The sequence below is a fragment of the Mauremys mutica genome, chromosome 9 (assembly GCF_020497125.1).
Source record: "Mauremys mutica isolate MM-2020 ecotype Southern chromosome 9, ASM2049712v1, whole genome shotgun sequence".
Taxonomy (NCBI): domain Eukaryota; kingdom Metazoa; phylum Chordata; order Testudines; family Geoemydidae; genus Mauremys; species Mauremys mutica.
Window position 1 is genome coordinate 47,861,198 of NC_059080.1, and position 24,198 is coordinate 47,885,395.

General features: G+C 46.3%; 1 protein-coding gene across 1 annotated transcript in view; it reads right to left on the reverse strand.

The window, feature by feature from the left end:
- Positions 1 to 2,907: 2,907 nt before the first annotated feature.
- LOC123377489 (ILK associated serine/threonine phosphatase) overlaps positions 2,908 to 24,198 on the reverse strand; it is a 41,893-nt gene continuing 20,602 nt past the window's right edge. Inside the window, exons 9-13 of the mRNA XM_045030472.1 lie at positions 22,144 to 22,231; positions 17,536 to 17,657; positions 5,929 to 6,048; positions 3,724 to 3,805; positions 2,908 to 3,184 (exon numbers count right to left, since the gene is read on the reverse strand). Coding sequence (XP_044886407.1) covers positions 3,044 to 3,184; positions 3,724 to 3,805; positions 5,929 to 6,048; positions 17,536 to 17,657; positions 22,144 to 22,231 — 553 coding nt within the window. The 3' untranslated portion in view covers positions 2,908 to 3,043. The remainder of the gene's footprint in view (positions 3,185 to 3,723; positions 3,806 to 5,928; positions 6,049 to 17,535; positions 17,658 to 22,143; positions 22,232 to 24,198) is intronic.

The following is a 24,198-nucleotide window of genomic DNA, read 5'->3' on the forward strand; positions in this document are numbered from 1 at the left end:
AGGCATTGATCCTGCAAGGTGAGCAGTCCCCTGGGAAGTCTGTGGGAGTAGGGGACATGGTGCAGCTTGCAGAGCCAATCTGCTTGTGTCCTTAAAATAAACTCAGCCTATTGCTATTCAGTGAAGGACAACTCAGCATGCCTCCCACCCCACCCCCCCCAAGAGGTAACACTGCTCAGCAGCAGAATGTCCAAAATGGATTTCTGTTCAGGATGTCATCATAATGGGTTGCTATTCTTCACAGCAAAACACTAAAGCAAGTGTTGAAACGTTAAATAAAGTCTAGACAAGACAACTAAACTGTCTTAGGTGTTCTCTCAGTAAGTTGCTCACCCCGGCTACCCTACCCTGGAAACGTCAGCAGGCCTCCCATCTTTGACTACAATAAAGCTAAGGTTAGCCCTGGTCCTCCAAAAGCAGATTGCAATTGGTCTCCAAGCTACAACTATTGTGAAACTCCTACATTCCTCTCCCTGCAGTATAGATAAATGTATGGTATAAAGCATTTTATGAAAAAAATATTTATTGGATGGTACTGTAATATGGAATATATTTATGTAACTGACGCGAGTTGTGCTTTCAGTAATGTTTCACCAAAGAGGTTTGAGAAGGGGAGGGATGACAGAAAAATGAATCTATAGCCAAAGAAAACAAAAGGGAAGTGTGGGGAGAGAAAATGGGAAGAGGAAACAAAGGACTCTCTCCTCACACTTGAGAAACAAAAAAGCAGAGGCAGCAAAGAGAAAAGGAATAAAAGAAAGTTCACCCAGCTCCAGACCCTCAAAGGTATTTAAGCATTTAAGTGCACATCTTGAAAGCAGTAAAGATAGCCCGAAGCTTCCCTGCTTAGAGATGCCCCATCCACTCCTATCTGATGCCAGTCACACTCCCAGCTGGCATTAGAGGCATCTTCCAACTGCCTCTGCCTCCACCCCCCTTATTCTGATAAGCTGAGACAAGTGGGGGATGGGGCAAGGAGGAGTAGGAGCAGGCTCAGTTTTTGTTCTGAGAACTGTTACCAGTAACGTTATTTTTCCTCTCATTTGTGGCTTTCTTCCCCCTCCCTCCCTCATTAATTTCCAAGCTCCTAAATAATTGCATCCTCTGCCTGTTCACGTCACTACACATTTACCAGAGGCAAGTCTAAACCTGCCCTTTAGTTTCTGACAGTACCGGTAGATTTGCTAGCACCCAGGATTTCTCTTCACCTCTTCAGAAGAGTAAGTGTCTTCTGAGGAAGCGCCTCCACTATTTTTGCTCGATTTCACAATGTTTAACATTTTAAAAGGGGCAACCCTACATCCACTGAAATCAAGAGCAAAACTTCCCTTGACTTCCAAGGCACCAGAATTGGGCTTGACAAACATTTTGCATACAGGCTGAATTTCAGACCAGATACATCTATCAACTACCTTCTTAATCAGGGGCGGCTCCAGGCCCCAGCACGCCAAGTGCATGCTTGGGGTGGCATGCCGCGGGGGGGCGCTCTGCCGGTCGCCGGGAGGGCGGCAGGCAGCTCCGGTGGACCTCCCGCAGGCATGCCTGTGGAGGGTCCGCTGGTCCTGCAGCTTCGGTGGAGCATCCGCAGTCATTGCTCCAGGGTGGTAGACTAGCCATTTGTGAATGGGTAACTGGAAACTGACGCAATTTAATCCTTGCTTCTGCAGGTAGAGTAACAGCTACTCAGAACCACCATTTTATAGGGGAATGGGTGAAAAGGAGAGCATGAGAAGAAGACTGCAGTTTTCAAACTGTTTCTCAACATCAGAAGCTACTTCATGATTTTTATCCAGTTTTCATGGGCGGCGAGTTCTATAGGCCCGTGGTATCTGGGAACCAGGAATACTCCTGGCTCAGGGCCCAGCTCCAGCAACGTTTGAGGCCAGGTCTCTCCTTCAGCCCTGACTTCTGTCCCCAGGTGCTTTCCCTCCACGCATCCCTGAGATGATTTAAAATGGGCCAGGGCCCCCTCCACCACCAGCAGCACAGCAGAGCGGAGCAGCTTCCTCTCTGCTCATTCCATGTGGCTGCCAGCCCCTCCCTGCAGCCCCTGGGCAGGGTGGGTCTGTGTCCCGCCCCAAGCGCTCCTGCGGCCAATAGGAAGCTGTGGGGGCAGTGCCTGTGGGGGCAGCATGCAGAGGCCCCCCAGCCTGCCCTGCCTAGGAGCCCCACCTAAGCACCACACTCCCCACCCCCTCCCAGAGCCTGAACCCCCACCCCCAGCCCAGAGCCTGCACCCCTCACCCCCTTACACCCCCACACCATCACAGAGCCTGCACCCCAACCTTCTCCCCTGACCCAAACTCCTTCCCAGAGCGTTAGGCAGGTGGGGGCAGAGTTTGGGGGGTGGGGGGGGCGGGCTCTGGGTGCCACCAAAATTTCTACAAACCTGCCACCCCTGCTAGTTTTGATCTTGCCTTTGACTGCAATTACTGTTAAAAGCCTCAAGACAATTGTTCTTTCCCCTACAGATTTTGTCCATTTCTATTTGGCAGTCTCCTCCCCTCACAGCTATGTTTAACTGGCTCAAAATTACAATGATAAAAAGGCATGTTCTTGCAACTACAGTTCCAATACCTATGGTAAAGGGTTATGCTTTGCTTAGTATCAGAGGGGTAGCCGTGTTAGTCTGGATCTGTAAAAAGCGACAAAGCCATGTGGCACCTTATAGACTAACAGACGTATTAGAGCATAAGCTTTCATGGGCGAATACCCACTTCGTTGGATGATTTGCTTAGATTTTCATTATTAGGCAGTTGAAACTGAATGATGAATTTCTACATGAAGCCCCAACTGTAGTAGCAGGAAATGCAATCTGTCCTGTACAGAAATTCATTTATTAAATATGGCAAAAAAAAATACGAACTAAAACAATTAGAAAAAGAAGTTTATTTACAATGAAGAGCATCCAGGGAGGAGACACATACATCGCCCCCCCAAATTCTCTCTCTCTCTCACACACACACACACACACACACACACTTTGTTGTTGTATTTAAATCCATCACATGCAGCTCTGGACTGCATCCCTGCATGTTTTCCTTCAGTGCTCGATCCGGACCACCACTACAGTGACATTATCCGCAGAACCTCGCTGCACTGCTTTGCTGGCCAGCCTGTTACAGGCTGCTTCATATCGAGCGTCAGCTGCTGATTTTCCTTCTCTTGTTTGGATATTCTTGTCCTGTTGGAAGAGGAAGTTGACCATACTACTCACACAAACCTGTTCTGCTGAATGTAAACATTTCACACTGCTCTGCAATCATGCGGACTACAGTTTTATGCTGCACAATCCAACGGCAACTTCACGTGGGCAACACTAAACAGCCTCCTGTTCTTCAGGATTCCGTTTCTTCCAGCTCTAGGAAAAAGCCCAGACTGCTCATACATGGAATTTAATAACATGCAAGGAAAGCTCTCTCATACTGGCTAAGGAGCAGCTCTCCTTCATACTGGGGCTGGGAGACAATAAAATGGTGATGGTCCCATGAAGCAGAGATGGATTAAACAGAACAAATAATGGCAATAAGCAATCATTTGAGAATGAGGCAATCCTACAGTATTTTAGAATAGCTCTCATTCAATAAGCTGCCAGAGCACTGGTTCCACCTAAAAGTGTATTTCTCTTCTATGCTCTCCCTTTCCTAGCATGCTAGTATTTCACACCTTCTGCACTGATGAAACTGCACATGCAAGTCCACCCTAGAACTGCCTTCTCCTCACCTCCAGGCAGGACAAGATGAAGTTTACAGCTTCTTCTGGTGAGAAGACCTTGAAGAGGCCATCACAGGCCAGCATAATGAACCTGAAAGAGAATCAATGCTAGGCAATATGTAGGGCTCTACCAAATTCACGGCCATGAAAAACGCACCAGGGACTGTGAAATCTGATCTCCCTCCGTGAAATCTGGCCTTGTGTGTGCTTTTACCCTACACTACACAGATTTCACAGGGGAGACCAGTTTTTCTCAAATTGGGGGTCCTGACCCAAAAGGGAGTTGCAGGGGGGATTCTGCGATATTGCCATCCTCACTTCTGCACCGCTCTCAGAGCTGGGCAGCCAGAGAGCAGTGGCTGTTGGCCGGGCACCCAGCTCTGAAGGCAACACACACACACACACACACACACACGCAGAAGTAAGGGTGGAAATACCATACCATGCCATCCTTACTTCTGCGCTGCTGCTGGCGCTGCCTTCAGAGCTGTGCTCTCAGTCAGCAGCTGCCGCTCTCCAGGTACTCAGCTCTGAAGGCAACATTGCCGCCAGCAGCAGCACACAAATAAGGGTAGCAGTACCACAACCCCCCACCCAACTCCTTTTTAGGTCAGGACCCCTACAATTACAACACCGTGAAATTTCAGATTGTAATAGATCAAATCATGAAATTTACGATTTTTAAATCCTATGACTGTGAAATTGACCAAATACAGATAACCTTTGACAGCACTGCTATCAGCTGCTGGAAAGTAAGCTGATGCCCCCTGAGGCTATCCTCCTTACATATTCCCTACACATAAACTAGAGAACATGCCAAAAGTATAATAAAGATGCAGTAGCAGAGTTCCTATGTCAGGACATACTATGGGGCTCTACAAACAATGAATACAATGACTTGTTATGCAAAGTCACTGTGTGTTGCCCATATATAGTTATTTCTGTTCCTGCAGGAACTCACTCTTCCCTTCAAAGTTCTGTTCTTCCATCTCTCTCCCCTGTAAAGTGGCTAAAAGCAAGGGAATATAAGGGGTATCAGCAGGGTTGGTGCCCCAGTACAACCACCAGGGCATCCCACATTACAGCATCTAGTGTGTGTCTCAGAGCCCCCACAATCACCCTTAATTCAGGCATTTCCTAACTTGACTCTGATGCCTTTGCCCAGCCAGAATTAGTCCCCATTCCCACCCTGTCTCATCAGGTATCTCCTCATTTCCCCTCCCGTCTCCTCACCAGTTTCCCAGTCAGTCCCCGCTCCTTGTTCCATTCTACTACCCATCCCTTCCATCTCAGGTCCCCTCTGCATTTAAATCAGGCACTTTCCTCCTCCATGCTGCCTGGAACTAGCAGGGGGGAGCATTGAGTACAAGAGGGTCCCTGCTCTCCATTTCAGGGCCCAGCTCTGGCCCTGGCATGACCCTCAGCGGCACAGTGAAAAATTGCAAAGGAAGTCTGCTCTAGCCCCAGAATGGAGCATGCCTAGTGCAGACAGAATCTTTGGAGATTTTAGCCGTGATGTTTTAACAAGTCTTTGTTGAGCACGTGTGAGTTATGATTTTTCAAAGGCTTATATCATCTTGGCTGAATTTGGGCACATTTTTGTGGGGATGGCAAAAAGTACATCTCAGATGCAAAGGCCACCCCAAATAGCAAGTCACTGCTCCAGAGAATGAGCGTGCTAGCAGTTCAAGGGAAATTCTGCCAGAATTTTTAACATAAGCAAAAAATAATGTCTTTTTCTCTAGCCTCATTCTGTTGTGTCTGAAATGTTCCAAGATAGTTCAGGCTGAGGCATGCACCCAGCATGCATCGTTTCAGTCCAAATGGTTAGAATTTGGCAAATTTACAAGCAAATGAAAACAGGGTCTTAAAAGCAAGAACTGTCAGGCAACCTTAATAATCGGAGGCATCAGCCCTGCCTATAATACTGCATTTGAATGACTGTAGATGGTAAGCTGTTTAGTGCAGGGGCTGTGTCAGTCTGTAGTTCTGTAATTGCTACACATGCTTGCACTGCTCCACACATGATGAACCCTTTCAATTAATTCTCCATCAAAAAACAAATTTAAGAAAAGAGCCATCACAGTGATGAGAATAAGGAGTAGTTGGATGACTCTGGTGATCTGACTTGAGAAGATTCTGAATTACGAACTGCTAAACAGAAATGGCACTGAACACACACCTTGCTTTACCCTCTGCTTGGACATGCTTTACCTGTCATTGTGCGTGAGCTGGCAGCGTTTGATATCCGGTACAGAAATGACACCACTGCGCTTGTACTGTCCATCCCCAATGGAGCGGGAAACCTCCAGCACACCCAGCACTCGTCCGTCCCTGAATGATGAAAAGGAAGCCCAGTTGGGACAAAATAATTCACAGGACACCAGCTTTCCCAATACCGGACACATCCCTTCCTCTCTCGCTGGAAGACTGACTGCACATTCTCAAGCAGATGCTTATGGCTGAAATGCAGAGGAGCTATTCCTGATGGCCTACTCTTTAGACACTATGGGTAAAACCCTGCCCCCACTTAAATTAGGAGGAGTTTTGCCATTGCCTAAAAATAGGCTGGATTTCATCCCATGTCTCCTATTTCTTAAGCCATAGCATTCAGGGTGAACAAACTCCACACAGAAACTTCAACAATGACAGAAGATAGGGAGAGATCGAAAGAAGCCATCAGTAGGATTAACCATTTTATTTTCTTTGGACTTGCCCTAAACTGAGAGGTGTTCAATGTAACAGGGCAGGAAAACATAATTCAAAAACATAAGATCTGAGCACAGTGTGTGTAACCAGGGCTTGTTTAAGTCAGCATTAATAAAACCCCAACGTTGACTTCAAAAAGGAGAGACTACACATAGGAGATATTGTTAACAGAAGACAGTGAGGATTAAGAATGGACCACAAGTGATTTGCTAATGAAAGTGAGTTTCCATCACGAACTCAGAAGAGGATTATAATTTTGAATGGAAATACCATTGTATTGGGGGAGGCAAGAGAATGGAGTGGGATCATATGTAGTGTTATACTAAGACAGAAAAAATGAAGCACCTGGACCTGGCTATTTTTCCACCAATTAAAGTGCTCGACCTTGACAATCTGTCAAATTGACTTGTCTCTAATCTTCTGTTTCAGTTAAGAGTGGGAATGTTGTGACACATTCCCCGTAGCTGGATGCCTCTGACTTCCCTGACCCCTCAATGTTTGGGTTCTACTGTGGTTATGGCTCTGACCAATGATCTCTTCTCGATCAGAGATAACTAGAGCTATCTGCTGCCTTTGATACCACTGATTATAAGATCCTGCTAACTCACCTACAGATCAAAAGGTGTAGATGGGGCTACTTTTTGGAGGCTTCATTCTTTTGCTTTAAAAATACTGCTTTAAAAATATTAGTGCATCAGTAAGATAGTGGGGTGGACAAGTTTTCTAGTGCTATTCTGTTGCTCCTCTGTCACTGGCCACCCTTGCTACCTTCTTAAGGAACTTAAGCAGTGTTATTACTAAGCTGAGTCCTAATCAATGGATCCTAATCTAAATGGCTGTTTAGCTTTCAATTTTTTGTTAACTATTAATTGCTTCTGGTTATAAAACAGGGCTCTACTTTCCCTGCTCTCATCCTCCACCCCGATCCCTTCAGCCTGTTAAGAGGACAAGGAAAGAAAGCTAGTTTAGAGGGATGGTAAAAATGCGCTTCCAGAGAGGAAAAATGCTTACCTATCTTTTGTAACCGTTGTTCTTCGAGATGTTGCTCATGTCCATTCCATTCTAAATGTGCGTGTGCCCATGTGCACAGTTGTCAGACATTTTTGACTTAGTGGTATCCATAAAGCCAGCTGTGGCGCCCTCTGGAGCATTGCGCTCATGCGCCAGTATACGAGGCTCTACTGGCCCTACGCCCTCTCAGTTCCTTCTTGCCGGCAACTCCAACAGAGGGACAGGAGGGCACGTAGTGGAATGGACAGGAGCAACACATGTTGAAGAACAACAGTTACGAAAAGTAGCTAACCATTTTTTCCCCTCTGAGTGCTTGCTCATGTCAATTCTATTCTAGGTGACTCACAAGCTGTACCCTTGGAGGTGGGTTCGGAGTTCATGGTCGCGTGGCTTAGAACACAGCTCTACCAAAGCCACCATCATCCCAGGCCTGCTGGGTAAGTGCGAAATGGGACACGAATGTGTGGATGGACGACCAGGCAGCGGCCCTGCAGATATCTTGGATTGGCACCTGAGCCAGGAAGGCCTCCCCCGAGATTTGTGCTCCACTTGAGTGGGTGGTTATAATTGCTGGTGGGGGCACTTTCTCCTGTTCATAGCAAAAACAAATGCAGGTGGTGTACACGATGAAATTCTCTGGGTGGACATAAGAAGGCCCTTCCATCCTGTCTGCCACCATGACGAATAGTTTCATTGACTTATGGAATGGATTAGTTCTGTGTAAACAGTTAGTGCCCTCCTGACGTCCAGAGTGTAATCCACGCTCCTCATGTGACTTATACTTACCGATTTTCTTTCCAAAACCTATGTCCTGGCTGGCATGAAACTGTTAAACTACGTTGTGCAGGAAGGCTGGGTGTGGCTGCAGCTGAACCTTGTCCTTGTGGAACACCATATAGGGCAGCTCCAAGGTACGCACCCTAATGTCAGAGACCCTACAGGCTGATGTTATTGCCATGAGGAATGAGACCTTCCATGAAAGCAGAAGAAGGGAACAGGAAGGAAGCCAATGGCTTGAAAGGGGGGCCCTTGAGCCTTGATAGTGTGAGATTCAGGTCCTGAGGAGGGACAGGATCACGGACCTGAGGATAGAGCCGCTCCAGACCTTTTAGAAACTGGACTGTCATGTTGTGAGCAAACACTGACCTGCCCTGGAACAGAGGGTGGAAGGCTGAAATAGCGGCTAAGTGGACCTTGATCGAAGAAAGAGACAAGCCCTGTAGCCTGAGATGTAGAAGATTGGCCCAAACAGTCCAGGATCGACTGTAGTGAGGCCTAAGACCTTGATCCAAGGCCCAACATGTGAACCTGTTTTCATTTGGCCAGGTAGGTTGCCCTGGTGGAGGGTTTCCTGCTGCCCAATAGGACCTGTTGGACTCGGGCCAAGGACTCCTGCTTCTCTGCATTCAACCATGCAGCAGCCAAGCCATCATGCAGCATGGCCAGGTTTGGGTGCAGAAGTCTGCTGTGGTTCTGGGACACCAGGTCTAGCCAGAGTGGCAGCTGCAGCAGAGCGGCCACCGAGAGATCCAGCACTGTGACAAATCAGTACTGGCAAGGCCAAGCCAGAACTATGAGAATTACCCTCACCATGTCCTGCTTGAGCTTCATGAGGACTCTGGATTAAAGGCACTGGTGGGAAGGCGTACATTAGGGCTCCCAACCACGGGAGCAAGAAGGCATCAGACAGGGAGCCTCTGTCAATCCCCCAAATCAAGCAGAATATGTGGCACTTCCTGTTTTATCTGGACGTGAACAAGTCCACTTAGGGAGTTCCCCACCTCTGGAAGATCATGCTGACCACCTCTGGGTGGAGTGACCACTTGTGGCGAGACGAGAAGATCCTGCTGAGGCGATCTGCCAACATGTTCCTGGCCCTGGGGAGGTGCACTGCCACGAGATGGATGGCATGCTTCACAAGAAATCCTACAGCCAGAGAGCTTCTTGGCAAAGGGCTGACGACCAGGCTCCATCTCGCTTGTTGATATAAAACATTGTGGCGGTGTTGTCCATCAGGATCTGGACCACCTTGCCCCTCAGATGAGGCAGGAAAGCCTGGCTGGCCAAGCGAATTGCTCTAAGCTTTCAGACGTTTATGTGGAGGGAGCGATCATCTCGTGACCAATGACCTTGTGCGCAGAGATTGCCCAGGTGGGCTCCCCACCCCAGGCGCAAGGCATCAGAAACCAGGGTCAGCGACGGTGACACAAATGGAATTCCCTCCAGCACCAATCCAGGGTCCAACCACCATTCCATGGATGACCATATGTGGTCTGGCACCCTGACCAGGCGGTCTAGGTTGTGCCTATTGGAGATGTAGACTGACACCAGCCATGCTTGCAGGGTCTGAGATGGAGCCGGGCATGACATACCACATAGGCCACATGGCAGCCTGTACTCTAACAACCTTAGGCATGCGTAAGCAGTGGTGAGCAGGTAGGACCTCATATGCAAGATCAGGTCTCTCATGGCTCAGAAATGGGCCTCTGGGAGGAAGCACCTTGCCCGGGTGGAGTCGAGGACCACCCCTGCTATGAACTCTGTTCGTTGCACCAGTATTAGGGTTGATTTCTTTTAGTTTATTAACAGGCCCAGATCGTGACATGTGGAACGTACCAGATCGAGGCTCCTTTGTACCTGATCCCGGAGCAGACCCCTTTCCCCCTCATTTCCCGAGGGATATCCTCTACCACAAGGCTTGAAACCCAGGGACTGGGGCATGCCCCACCCTGGGGCAAAGTCCCTGCTGAGACTCTAACTTACTAAACTAATCCTTATAACTTAACACCTAATTACTAACTACTGTAAACAACTATTTGCCGACGACCTTGCACTCCTTTCACACAGCAAACAGCAGATGCAAGAGAAGATCAACGTAGTGGCAGCCACATCATCACAGGTTGGCCTCAACATCCACAAGGACAAGACCAAGATCCTCAAGATTAACTCCATCAGCAACGACCCAGTCACACTGAATGGAAGCCCCCTGGAAGAAGTGCAGTCCTTCACCTATCTAGGCAGTATCATCGATCAGCAGGGTGGCACAGACGCAGACATCAAAGCAAGGATTGGTAAGGCAAGAGCAGCCTTCCTACAGCTCAAGAACATCTGGAGCTCCAGAGAGCTATCTTTGGTAATAAAGATTCGACTGTTCAATTCCAACATGAAACCAGTCCTACTGTATGGAGCTGAAACCTGGAGGACAACTAAAACAACCACTAGGAAGATCCAGACCTTCATAAATAGCTGCCTTAGAAGGATTCTTCAGATCCGCTGGCCAGACACCATCAGTAATATCCACCTCTTGGAGAGGACTCGTCAACCTCCAGCAGAGGAAGAAATTAGAAGAAGAAGGTGGGGCTGGATAGGACACACACTACGCAAGCAGCCAACCAACATCGCCAGACAGGCATTGCGGTGGAACCCTCAAGGCAAGCGGAAAAGAGGCCGTCCAAGAAACACCTGGTGACGCGACCTTCAGGCTGATTGCACAAAAATGGGCTATACCTGGAACCAGTTAGAGCAAATGGCCCAGGATAGAGGACTCTGGAGATCTGTTGTTGGCGGCCCATACCCTGACTGGGGTGACGGGCATGAATGAATGAATGAATGTAAACAACTATATATAAAGAGAACAGACAATAGGTGCTGGGGAAAACCATTATCCACTTGCCGAGGCCAGGGGAAATCACTCTGACAAACTGTAGGGGCAGTAAGAAAGAACTGACAGGACGTAAGGCTGGTGACTCCTCATATACCAGCGCATGAGTGCGGCACTCCAGAGGGTGCCAAAGCCGGCCCTCCCGATACCGCTAAGGCAAAAAATTCTGACTGTGCATGTGGGCGTGCACGCACCTAGAATGGAATTGACATGAGCAAGCACTCGAAGAAGCAGCGTTAAGAAATTACACAATTCTAAGCATGTCTTTTCCTGTACCCTCTCTTCCCACAAACTGACAAGAGAGAACAACCCACTGTATCATTACAGTGTTTGTACCAAGCAACTTCTTCAAACAGCACATGATGATCTGCTTTCTGGCAGGCCAGGGATATGCAGGAGACAAGCCCTGGAGGCAGATTTTGTTTTTAAAGGAGCTGTGACATGCAGAAACATGAGTGATGTGCACAAAAAGGAGAGAGAACCATGTGCCCCTCCCATTTCAAGGCTGTCAAGAGCCTGGGGGCATTTGGTAATGGGCCTTTCACTTCCAGGTCACTGATTCAATTCCAGCAAGGTCAATAAATGCACACTCTAGGGATATCTAACAAAGCTTAAATACATCAAGTTATGCCCAGAGCATAGGATTTTTCAAAAGCACTCAACGCTGACTTAATTGCTCCCAATGAAATCAACAAGCACCTTTGAAAATCCTACCTTAACCATGCACCTGGCATAATTCAACATCAGGCACCATCAATAGTAGCAGGAAGCCTCTGTCAGATGGCTTTTCAGTGGCCTGCCTTGGCAGTGTCACTGTAGCTCCCAGTGGCCAGGTGTCCAAATAGAAACCACAGACCAGCATTAATCTTCACCCTCATTGGCAGCCTTAGCAAAACACAAGGGTTGGTCCCTTCATGTTAGGGCAGAGGTACAGGATAATGGAGAAAGTCTGATGTATGTGCTATACCCATCTTTTATTTACTAGCTGTATTGTGGTGGCGCCTAGAGGCCTAGAGACCATTATGCTAAGTATTGTACAAACATAAGACAGTCCCTGCCCTAAAAAATTTATAATCCAAGTGTAAGACAAGAGCCAACACACTGAATCATCATACAGGAGTACAAAGTAACAGATGATTCTGATCACCATAATAAGCAGCTGTCACAGCAAACCAGCAGCCTAACCACTGACTTTTTTTGGTAACACTATGGCAGAGGTGAGTTTTATGGAAGGATCTGAAGTACAGAATGGAGGCTTTGCCCAAGACATGGGAGAAAGCACGAAGGTGCAGCCAAGAGCAATGAAGGCTGACATCAACAGCAAAGCAAGGGTACAGGCTGACATCTCATTTATGAAATAACAGGCTGGGAATAAGCCATAGAGGGTCTTAGAAGTGAGAACACCACATCATGCCTTCTTTCCATCACCCTTACTGACCTTCTAGCCCTCTTAGAACTAGAGCAGTCAATAGATTAAAAAAATTAATCGCTATTAAGTAATAATAGAATACCATTTATTTAAATATTTTTGGATGTTTTCTACATTTTCAATTATATTGATTTCAGCTCCAACATAGAATACAAAGTGTACAGTGCTCACTTTATATTTATTTTTATTACAAATATTTGCACTGTAAAAGACAAAAGAAATAGTATTTTTCAATTCACCCTAATACAAGTACTGTAATGCAATCTCTTTATCATGAAAGTTGAACTTACAAATGTAGAATTATGTACAAAAAAGCCTGCATTCAAAAACAAAACAATGTTCTCATGGCACTGTTGTAGCTGGCATCGCAAGATGCGCTAAAGTTTCATATGCCCCTTGATGCTTCAACCACCATTTCAGAGGATATGCATCCAGCTGATGATGGGTTCTGCTCAATAATGATCCAAAGCAATGCGGACCGACATGTTCATTTTCATATCTGAGTCAGATCCCACCAGCAGAAGGTTGATTTTCTTTTCTGATGGTTCAGGTTCTGTAGTTTCTGCATCAGACAGTGTTGCTCTTTTAAGACTTCTGAAAGCATGCTCCACACTTCATCCCTCTCAGATTTTGGAAGGCACTTCAAATTCTTAAACCTTGGGTCAAGTGCTGTAGCTATCTTTAGAAATTGCACATTGGTATCTTCTTTGCATTTTGTCAAATTTGCAGTGCAAGTGTTCTTAAAACGAACAACATGTGCTGGGTCATCATCCGAGACAGCTATAACACTAAATACAGTTAAACCCTGTTATCTCGACGGCCTAGGGGTTTGCCAAAAGCCATCGAGATAACCAATGATCGAGATAAACCCCTATCCACCCCCCCACCCCCTCCCTGCCCCCTTACCGCGCTGCCTGCACGTGGCTGGATCCGGCAAAGCGGAGCCGGGCGGACGGGCGGACGGGCAAGCGGAGCCGGCGGGCGGGCGGCAGGCGAAGCCGGGACCAGGTATGTGGGGCGGGGACGGGCAGGGACCAGGTATGCGGGCCGGGCGGGTGGGCGGGGACAGGCAGGGACCGGGTATGCGGGGGCGGGGAAGCGGGGACCGGCGGGCGGGAGAGCGGAGCCGCAGGGCGGCGGCAGGAGAAGCCGGGACCAGGTATGTGGGGCGGGGACAGGCGGGGACGGGCAGGGACCAGGTATGCGGGCCGGCGGGCGGGCGGGGACAGGCAGGGACCGGGTATGCGGGGCGGGGAAGCGGGGACCGGCGGGCGGGGAAGCGGAGCCGGCGGGCGGGCGGCAGGAGAAGCCGGGACCAGGTATGTGGGGCGGGGACGGGCGGGGACGGGCAGGGACCAGGTATGCGGGCCGGGCGGGCGGGCGGGGACAGGCAGGGACCGGGTATGCGGGGCGGGGAAGCGGGGACCGGCGGGCGGGGAAGCGGAGCCGGCGGGCGGGCGGCAGGAGAAGCCGGGACCAGGTATGTGGGGCGGGGACGGGCGGGGACGGGCAGGGACCAGGTATGCGGGCCGGGCGGGCGGGCGGGGACAGGCAGGGACCGGGTATGCGGGGGCGGGGAAGCGGGGACCGGCGGGCGGGGAAGCGGAGCCGGCGGGCGGGCGGCAGGAGAAGCCGGGACCAGGTATGTGGGGCGGGGACGGGCAGGGACCAGGTATGCGGGCCGGGCGGGCGGGCGGGGACAGGCAGGGACCGGGTATGCGGGGGCGGGGAAGCGGGGACCGGCGGGCGGGGAAGCGGAGCCGGCGGGCGGGCGGCAGGAGAAGCCGGGACCAGGTATGTGGGGCGGGGACGGGTGGGGACGGGCAGGGACCGGGTATGCGGGGCCGGGCGGGCGGGCGGCGAAGCGAAGCCGGGCGGAGGGGCGGGCGGCAAAGCGGGGAGCCGGGCGGGCAGGCGGCAGGCAAAGCGGGGACCAGGTATGCGGGGACGGGCTGGCAGGGACGGGCAGGGACCGGGTATGCGGGGCCGGGCGGGCGGGGACGGGCAGGGACCGGGTAGGCGGGGGGCGGGTGGCTGGGGACGCGGGGTGCGGGCGGCTGGGGAACCGCGCGCTGGAGAGCCAGGGAGCGGGTGGCGGGCTCGAGATATTAGGGTTGGGCAAATCGACATAACAGATGAGAAGCCCATAAGATAAAGAGGGAGTTTGGCGGTTCCACTTCTAAAACCTCGAGTTAATAGGATTGGCAAGTTAACCGAGGTCGACATAAATGGGTTCGACTGTATATCATAGAATGCGGGTAAAACAGCAGGAGAAAATTCTCCCCCAAGGAGTTCAGTCAAAAAAATTAATTAACGCATTATTTTAACAAGCATCATCAGCATGGAAGCATGTCCTCTGGAATGATGGCCGAAGCACGAAGAGGCATATGAATCTTTAGCGCATCTGGTACAGATATCTTGCGACACCAGCTACAACAGTGCCATGTGAATGCCTTTTCTCACTTTCAGATGATGTTGTAATTAAGAATTATCTCCCATAAATGTAAACAAACTTGTTTCTCTTAGAGATTGGCTGAACAAGAAGTAGGACTGAGTGGACTTGTAGGCTCTAAAATTTTAGATTGCTTTGTTTTTGAGTGCAGTTATGTAACAAAAAAGATTGTTAAGTTGCACTTTCATGATAAAGAGATTGCACTAGTGTACTTGTATGAGGTGAATTGAAAAATACTATTTCTTTTGTTTATCATTTTTACAGTGCAAATATTTGTAAAAAAATATAAAGTGAGCACTGTACACTTTGTATTCTGTGTTGTAACTGAAATAGATTTGAAAATGTAGAAAAACATTAAAAATGTTTAATAAATTTCAATTTGTATTCTATTGTTTAACAGTGCGATTAACCGCAATTTTTTTGAGTTAATTGAGTGAGTTAACTGCGATTAATTGACAGCCCTACTTAGAACTAATTCATAATTCCCAACTGGCTTTTCAAAAAAGACTTTCCATGCAGAGACCTGATCCATCACTTACACTGCTTCTCCAATCATGGCCTCATCTTTGCCTAGGCCCTGATTCTCCAGTTGGTAGTTGCTTATTTCTTAAAGCTGCCTCATCCCTCATCAGCTTGCCCCCTACTTTTTCAGAGACACTGCCTATTTAATTCTCTCTTTAGTTAAGCTTTACTGGTGTATCTTTATATAGTATCATTAATACACAGCACTACTTGTATTATGTGATGACTAATACATAGAGGCAATTGTGCAGAGACCTAAAGTATGTGTTACTCAAATGTAAACCTTTGAATTCAAAACAGTAGACAGAACCTACTCCACCACCAAAAACTTGGACGAACTCCATTCTGGTGCTTCTCTTATTTGTTAAACTGCAATAATTAACTCAGTGTGCTGACAGTTCCCTTCCTCCCTCTCTCTCTGGTACAAAACGTTTAATCACTGAAACAGGGGTAGATTCCTAGTCAATGGAGATGTTGCCTAACATCTGCAAAGAACTAATAGAGACTTGTTCATCTCCTTCCTACTTGCAGAGATGGATTGGTGATAAACACAAATAATGGCATGTGCTCTCTGAAGATAAGGGACATGTCATTTCTAGAGAAAGCTCGTCTTACAAGCCTTAGCCCACCCATTCCCACACCCTGCAACATACGATTCCAGGGGAGCTTGAAGCACATGCATTCCGAATGTTTAGGAATTTAAAAAACACACACCAAATGACATCTTTTCACTCTGATTTGGACTTCCCTGTAAAAGTCAAGATGTAACTAGTTGAAACATTGACTGTGTCAAGAGGAAACCTTCAAGAAAGTGAGCAAATATTAAAATACAGCAGATATTTAAGTATTTATACACCAGGCTGAAAGTGTCTATGTGTTCACATGCACACAGAGTGAGTGCACTTGAAAAGAAGCCCATTCCAGCTCTAGAAAGAGTACCCATTTTAAATATAGGGAACATCTCAAACCTTAACCATCACTAAGGGCTTGTCTATACAGTGCATGGCAATCTGGGATGGAAATCTACCTGGCACTAGCCTGCTGCGCATTAACTGTTTGGCTGGACCCTGCTGAGACATACTACTATGCTACTCTGCTTTGAAATGGGAGTATATCAATGCGCACTACAGAACTTTCAGTGTGCATCAACAGGATCCATGTGGACAGTGTACAGCACACTAGAGTGGAGTGGATTTACACCTCACCTTGCCATGCATTGACTGACTGTATAGACAACCCCCTAATTGATTAACTAAGGGCAGGTCTACACTAAGGGCGGGGGTCGAATTAGGGTACGCAAATTCAGCTACGTGAATAGCGTAGCTGAATTCGAAGTACCCTAATTCGAACAACTCACCCGTCCAGACGCGGCGGGGTCGAACTCCGCGGCTCCCCCGTCGACTCCGCCAACTCCTTTTGCCGAGGTGGAGTACCAGAGTCTACCGCGGCGCTTCCGGAGTTCGAACTATCGCGTCTAGATCAGACGCGATAGTTCAAACTCCGAAAAGTCGAACTCTCCGCGTCGAACCGGCAGGTAAGTGTAGACGTACCCTAAGGGTGTCACTGTATGTATAACAACATTTCAAGGAAATGAGGAAGCAGCTTTAGAAACACTCAAGGAGCAATTTTTAGCTGTTATAGACTTTTTTAAAATCAACATCAGGAAATTCTTTATTTCCTTCAAAAATGTTTTAGTTTATACATGCTTGTTTAGTGCCATCTGGCTTTCATTCAAAGACACATAACACTGCTCCACCCTCCTGTCATTGCAACACAGTACCATGCCTCTAGGACAAATCCACTCTCAGTTTCTTTCTAAGGCCAGGAAAATTAATTCCAGCCAACCATTCCAGTTACGGGATTCTTGGAGGGCACCCCATAAACAACTGCTTCTCTAGCACGATTCCTATGTGCCTTGATTTTCAAAAATGCTAAGCACAATCGATTTCTGTGGGAGTTGGGTGTGCTCAGCAGGTCGAAACCAGATGAGAGTTCAGGCTCATTCCCATCTCTTCTCTTGTGCTTTCTCTTGTTTACCTGACATTTCCTCCAGCCTTCTGTATCCTCATTCGCTCCTCATATTGGGTAGGGTTGTGTTCTTTACTGAGACTTAAGGCTGTATGTTTCTGACTTTCCTTGTTGTAACGACACAAAATCGCCTGTGCTGACAAAAATCCCTTGTGAGTAAATGGTATTAAGCCTGTAATAAAGTCTCTACCAAAAAAAAGCAGAACAAAGGTTCTCGGGTTCAATTCCCCCGGAAATAAAAAACTCATGCCAAGACCAAAAGATATTGTACTGAATATCCCTTTGGCAAGGAAGAGGATTGGTCTTACGAATCACATAAATTACTTGCATTTCAAAAATAATTTTAAAATAAATTGAATACACCACTAACTAAAAGATATAATTAGGTATCTAGCACAACCTAGAGTCCACCAGGAGACAGCTAAAGAACACAACAGGTTTGCAATAGGGCATAACATCACATTACGGCAAACCGCTAAATATTAACAAGTTTTGTAAGTGCTTATATACAAATGCTAGAAGTCATTTGACCTTCTTAGTAGAAACTTGGTGGAATGATGATAATCAATGGACACAGTAATACCAGGGCACAAAATATATAGGAATGACAGAACAGGTCATGCTGGTGGGGGAGTGGCACTATATGTGAAAGAAAGCATCGAGTCAAATATAGTACAAATCTTAAAATGAACCAAACTGTACTATAGAAAATCTTCATGAATAGAAGTTCCATGCTTGAATAATAAGAATATAGCAGTAGAGATATATTACTGGCCACCTGACCAAGATGGTGATTGTGATTGTGAAATGCTCAGGGAGATTAGAGGCTATAAAAAATAGCAGCAAAGAGTCGTGTGGCACCTTATAGACTAAAGCATCCGACGAAGTGGGTATTCACCCACGAAAGCTCATGTTCCAATACGTCTGTTAGTCTATAAGGTGCCACAGGACTCTTTGCTGCTTTTACAGATCCAGACTAACACGGCTACCCCTCTGATATAAAAAATAGAAATCTCAGTAATAATGGGCGATTTCAACTATCCCTATCATGACTGGGTACATGTCATCTCTGGATAGGACTCAGAGATAAAGTATTTTGACACCATAAATGACTGCTTGCTGGTGCAGCTAGTCCTGGAAACCACAATGGGAGGACTAAATCAAGTATTGCGTCTAAGTGGAGTACAGGATCTAGTCCAAGAGCTGAACTGTTTGATAATAGCAACCATAATATAATTAAATTTAACATCCCTGTGGGGGGCAGAAGGGGAGGAGAGACACCAATGAAGCCCCCCCCCCACACATTATCATTTAATTTCAGAAAGGGGAACTACAAAAAAAGGGGAAGCTAGTTAAACAGAAATTAAAAAGGTCAAGTCCAAAAAGTGAAATGCCTGCAAGCTGAATGGAAACTTTTTAAAAAACAACACCATAATAGATGCTCATATTAAATGCATACCCCAAATTAAAAAAACATAGTAAGAGGAACAAAAAAGTACCATCATGACTAAACAAAGTAAAAGAAGTGGTTAAAGGCAAAAATGCATCCTTTAAAAATTAGAAGTTAAATCCTACTGAGGAAAACAGAAAGGACCATAAGCTCTGGCAAGTCAAGTGTAAAAGTATAATTAGGCAGGCCAAAAAAGAATTTTAAGAGCAACTAGCCAGAGACTCAAAAACTAACAATTTTAAGTACATCAGAAGCAGAAAGTCTGCCAAACAATCAGTGGGGCCACTGGATGGTCGAGGTGCTAAATGAGCACTCAAGGAAGATAAGGTCATTGCAGAAAAACAATTCTTGCATCAGTCTTCACTGCAGAGAATATGAGGGAGATTCCCCATACCTGAACCATTCTTCGTAGATGTCTCACCTGAGGAACTGTCCCAGATCGGGGTGTCATTAGAGGATGTTTTGGAACAAACTGATACATTAAAATAATCACCAGGACCAGATGGGCTTCACCCAAGAGTTCTGAAGGAACTCAAATATGAAATTGCAGAACTACTAACTGTGGTATGTAACCAATTGCTTAAATCAGCTTCTGTACCAGGTGACTGGAGGATAAGGGGGAGGGATAGCTCAGTGGTTTGAGCATTGGCCTGCTAAACCCAGGGTTGTGAGCCCTATCCTTGAGGGGGCCACTTAGGGATCTGGGGCAAAAAAATCAGTACTTGGTCCTGCTAGTGAAGGCAGGGGACTGGACTCAATGACCTTTCAAGGTCCCTTCCAGTTCTAGGAGATAGATATATCTCCAATATTATTATATATAGCTAATGTGATGCCAATTTTTTAAAAAAGCTTCAGAGACTATCCCAGCAATTACAGTCCAGTAAGCCTAACTTCAGTACCGGGCAAATTGGTTGAAACTATAATAAGGAATTGCCAGATACACAGAAGTGATTTGTTAGCGAAGTTAACATGGCTTTTGTAAATGAAGATCATGTCTCAATCTATTCGAATTCTTGGAGGGGGTCAACAAGCATGTGGACAAGGGTGATCCAGTGGATATAGTGTGCTTGGACTTCAGAAGGCCATTGACAAGGCCCCTCAAAGGCTTTTAAGCAAAGTTGTCATGGGATAAGAGGGAAGGTCCTCTCATGGATCATGTGGAAGCCAGTAAATAATTAACAAGGTTTTGAAGAGATCTTAATGATCTTGAGTTAGGCTAACTGTGACCCTGGTGACGTGAGGAAGCAAGATAATGTAAGACAGAGTGAATTGTGTGAAAGTTATTATGACCTTGCAATATGCAGTCTTGTTTTTCTAGTGAGATAGCAGAAAAGCTTATGTATAAACAAAATGTATTTGTTGCTTTTTAGTGTCTCCACGATTGCTAGAAATTGTCTGTAAAAAAGGTATAAAGGCTTGATGTAATTGTTTACCAGTTGAGAGACCTGTCCAGGACCCTGTGTCCTATGGCACTCTCTCCCTCCATGGTAATTACTGGAGAAATAATAAAGTATTTAATTTTGCTGCACCCAAACAAAAAGCGAGAACTAAGTTTTTCTTCGACAATCAGTAACTGGTTAAAAGATGGGGGGAAGAGAGGGGGGAGAGAAGGGTAGGAATAAATGGCCAGTTTTCCGAATGCAGAGAGGTAAACAGTGGTGTTCCCCAGGGACAAATGATCTGAAAAAGGGAAGTGACAAAATTTACACACGATACAAAATTACTCAAGTCCAAAACAGACTGAAAAGAATTACAAAGGGATTTCACAAAACTGGGTGACTGGGCAACAAATTGGCAGATGAAATTCAATGTTGATCAATGCAAATTGAAAACATAATCCCAACTATATATCTAAAGTGATGGGGTCTAAATTAGCTGTTGCCACTCAAGAAAGATCTTGGAGTCATTGTGGATAGTTTTCTGAAAACATCCGCTCAATGTGCAGCGGCAGTCAAAAAAGCGAACAGAATGTTGGGAAACATTCAGAAAGGGATAGATAAGAAGACAGAAAATATCATATTTCCCCTGTATAAATCCATGGTATGCTCAGACCTTGAATACTATGTACAGATCTGTTCGCCCCATCTCAAAAAGATATATTGGAACTGGAAAAAGTTCAGAAAAAGGCAACAAAAATGATTAGAGGTATGAGGAATGATTAAAAAGACTGGGACTTCTCAGCTTGGAAAAGAGACAACTAAGAGGGGATATATGATAGAGGTCTATAAAAATCTAGACTGGTGTGGAGAAAGTGAATAAGGAAGTGTTATTGACTCCTTCACATAACACAGGATCTAGGGGTCACCCAATGAAATTAAGAGGCAGCATATTAAACAAACAGGGATAGCTCAGTGGTTTGAGCACTGACCTGCTAAACCCAGGATTGTGAGTTCAAATCCTTGAGGGGGCCATTTAGGGAACTGGGGTAAAACAAAAAACAAAAACACACAAAAAACCCAACTGTCTGGGGATTTGTCCTGCTTTGAGCAGGGGGCTGGACTAAATGACCTCCTGAGGTCCCTTCCAACCCTGATATTCTATGATTCTAAGAGGAAATACTTCTTCACACAATACAAAGTCAACCTGTAGAACTTGTTGCAGGGGATGCTGTGAAGGCCAAAACTAGAACAGGGTTAAAAAAAAAGAACTAGTTAAATTCCTGGAGGATAGGTCCATCAATGGCTATTAGCCAGGATGGTCAGAGATGCAACCTCATGCTCTGAGTGTCCCCAGTCTCTGTTTGCCATGAAGCTGGGAATGGATGACAGGGGATGAATCACTCCATGACCTTCTGTTCTGTTCATTCCCTCTGAAGCACCTGGCATTGGTCACTGTTAGAAGACAGGATACTGATCTAGATAGACCACTGGTCTGACCCAGTATGGCCATTTTTATGTTCTTGTAAGTTAGAACCTAGAGGGACACACAGCTACTCTAAGTTCCATCCTCTTCAAGAAGGAATCTTTGCAGGAATAGTTGGGGAGATCCCAGCTACTTCTGTCAAGTCTCTTTCAGTGAAATAATGGTTGTGTGGGTAGGGAAATCAATTACTTTAGCATCTCCCAACAAGAATCCCTACAAAAAGAGTGGAAATCCATTCCTCCTGTAGGTACTGGGGATGTTATACAATTAAAAATCTATGTAGTAGGTTTCTCAGTGCTACTTACCCGGCTGTCTCCAAGGTTGGCAATGTAAAGGATATTATCTACAGCCAGGACACAGGTTGCTGTGGAACCATCCTTCCAGGCAGGCTTCCTGAAGGCACCAGAAATACAGTTACAATGGAAAAAGCTAGTTTTTGTTAGAGGTTCTATTTCTAAAGGTTCAGAGAACCCTGCAAAGGATGCCTCCATTGCAAGGCATTTGAAGTCAGCTAGTCCAAAACCACCAAGCTTCTGTTTGGGAGTTCTCCCCATTTTGCTCACAGGTTTTTGTTAAATTAATTATATAAAACAGGTTTATAGACAAGATACATACAAAGATGAAGACAGATTAGCAACATAGAGCAGCAATTTCTAACTGTGGGGTGGCACCCCCAAGGTGGGGTTCTAAGGGATGGCTGCAGGTAAGAGCTACCTCTCTGCAGCTGCTGGAACCTGACCCTGTTTTTCTTCTCCTCCCATCCTATGCTACACTCGACTCCAGGGAAACTCAATTAAGGGTATGACAGAACCAGTTTCACAGTAACTGCCTATCTTTCAGTGCCTAAAAAATAATGGAAGTTCTCCCTAAGGGGCAACTTCCACAGAGTGTAGGGCAGATGGATGGTGAGGAAATAAACAGTAACAGAGGAGAATGTGCAATCTACTCACTCTTCCCCTCTACCCTCATATCTGGTACCCATACTATTTCAACTCATCACCCACAGTACCCACCATCCTCCAGCTTCAGCAATCCCCACCCCCTGTTTAAGTTGTTTTCCTGACATTTGGCTTGTTGTAGTTCAACTAGTGTCTGGACAGCACTGTGTAAAATCAGAAATGCTGCTTGGATTATAGCTGCAGCACTGTTTTCCTTATTGTGGACCAGATATAACAGTATAACAATTTTGAGTGTCAGTTTTTAAACTTATCTGCTCATAAATCATCTTTCATTGAGTTTTCCTGATGCCGAAGAGCCTAATTAAATTTCTCCATAATTTCAACATGCTGATATTATTACTAACAAGTTTGCAAATGCAGCCTGTAGATTACAGAATATAATATATACAGGTCAGATGGAGTGGGTTTTTTTGTTTTGTTTTTTTTAAATACACACATGGTTTTGGGAAAGATAATAATTGTTTTAACTAATTCTGTTAGTACTTTTTTGTGCCTACACTGGTGACGTTTGTTTTGTTTAACTGGTTAGGGTTAGAGGGCTGAGCCAGAGTTTGGTTTGTGATGTTGTACACAAGAAGTGAAATGTCTAAGCTCACTGCTGGATGTTTTGATATTCTCTCCAGCTATGTTATAGATGAAAAGTTATGAAATGGAAAGGATATACAAGGCTGGTAGCCAAGATGGATTAACCCAGCATGTATCTTGCTTAAGTATAAAGCAATACATGGTGGCATCTCAAAGTGTTAGGTCCACCCCTCCGCCACATGTGGGAATAGGCTGTGTTTTTCCTTAAGGAAAATAAGTCTCCATTAGAACAAAAGCTAAAAAGAAGTATAGTCAATTAGAAAGATGATTCAAATATTAGACATTAACCATCAGATCCATTCATCCTTTAGGAGTGGTTCTCAACCCTTTTCTTTGAGGCCTACCCAACATGCTGTAAGAACTCCACGGCCCACCTGTGCCACAGTAACTGTTTTCCTGCATATAAAAGCCAGGGTCGCCGTTAGGGGTAACAAGGAGGGCAATTACTCACGGCCCCACACCACAGGGGGCCCCGTGAAGCTAAGTTGCTCGGTCTTTGGCTTCAGTCCTGGGTGGCTAGGCCACAGGCTTCAATCCCGTGCGGTGGGGCTTCGGCTTTCTGCCCTAGGCCCCATTAAGTCTAATGCCAGCCCTGCTTGGCAGACCCCCTGAAACCTGATTGCTGTCCCCCAGGGGGGTCCCGAACCCCTGGTTGAGAACTACTGCTTTAGAAAGCAGTCTTGAAAATAATGCAAGATTTAACTAGTGAACTTTTATCCGCCTGTCTCATGTTAACTACATAACTTAAGGCATGAAAAAAAAAAAATCTGTGATTCACTAGAATCCTTGATCATGACCACTGCTCTATGTGGGAGT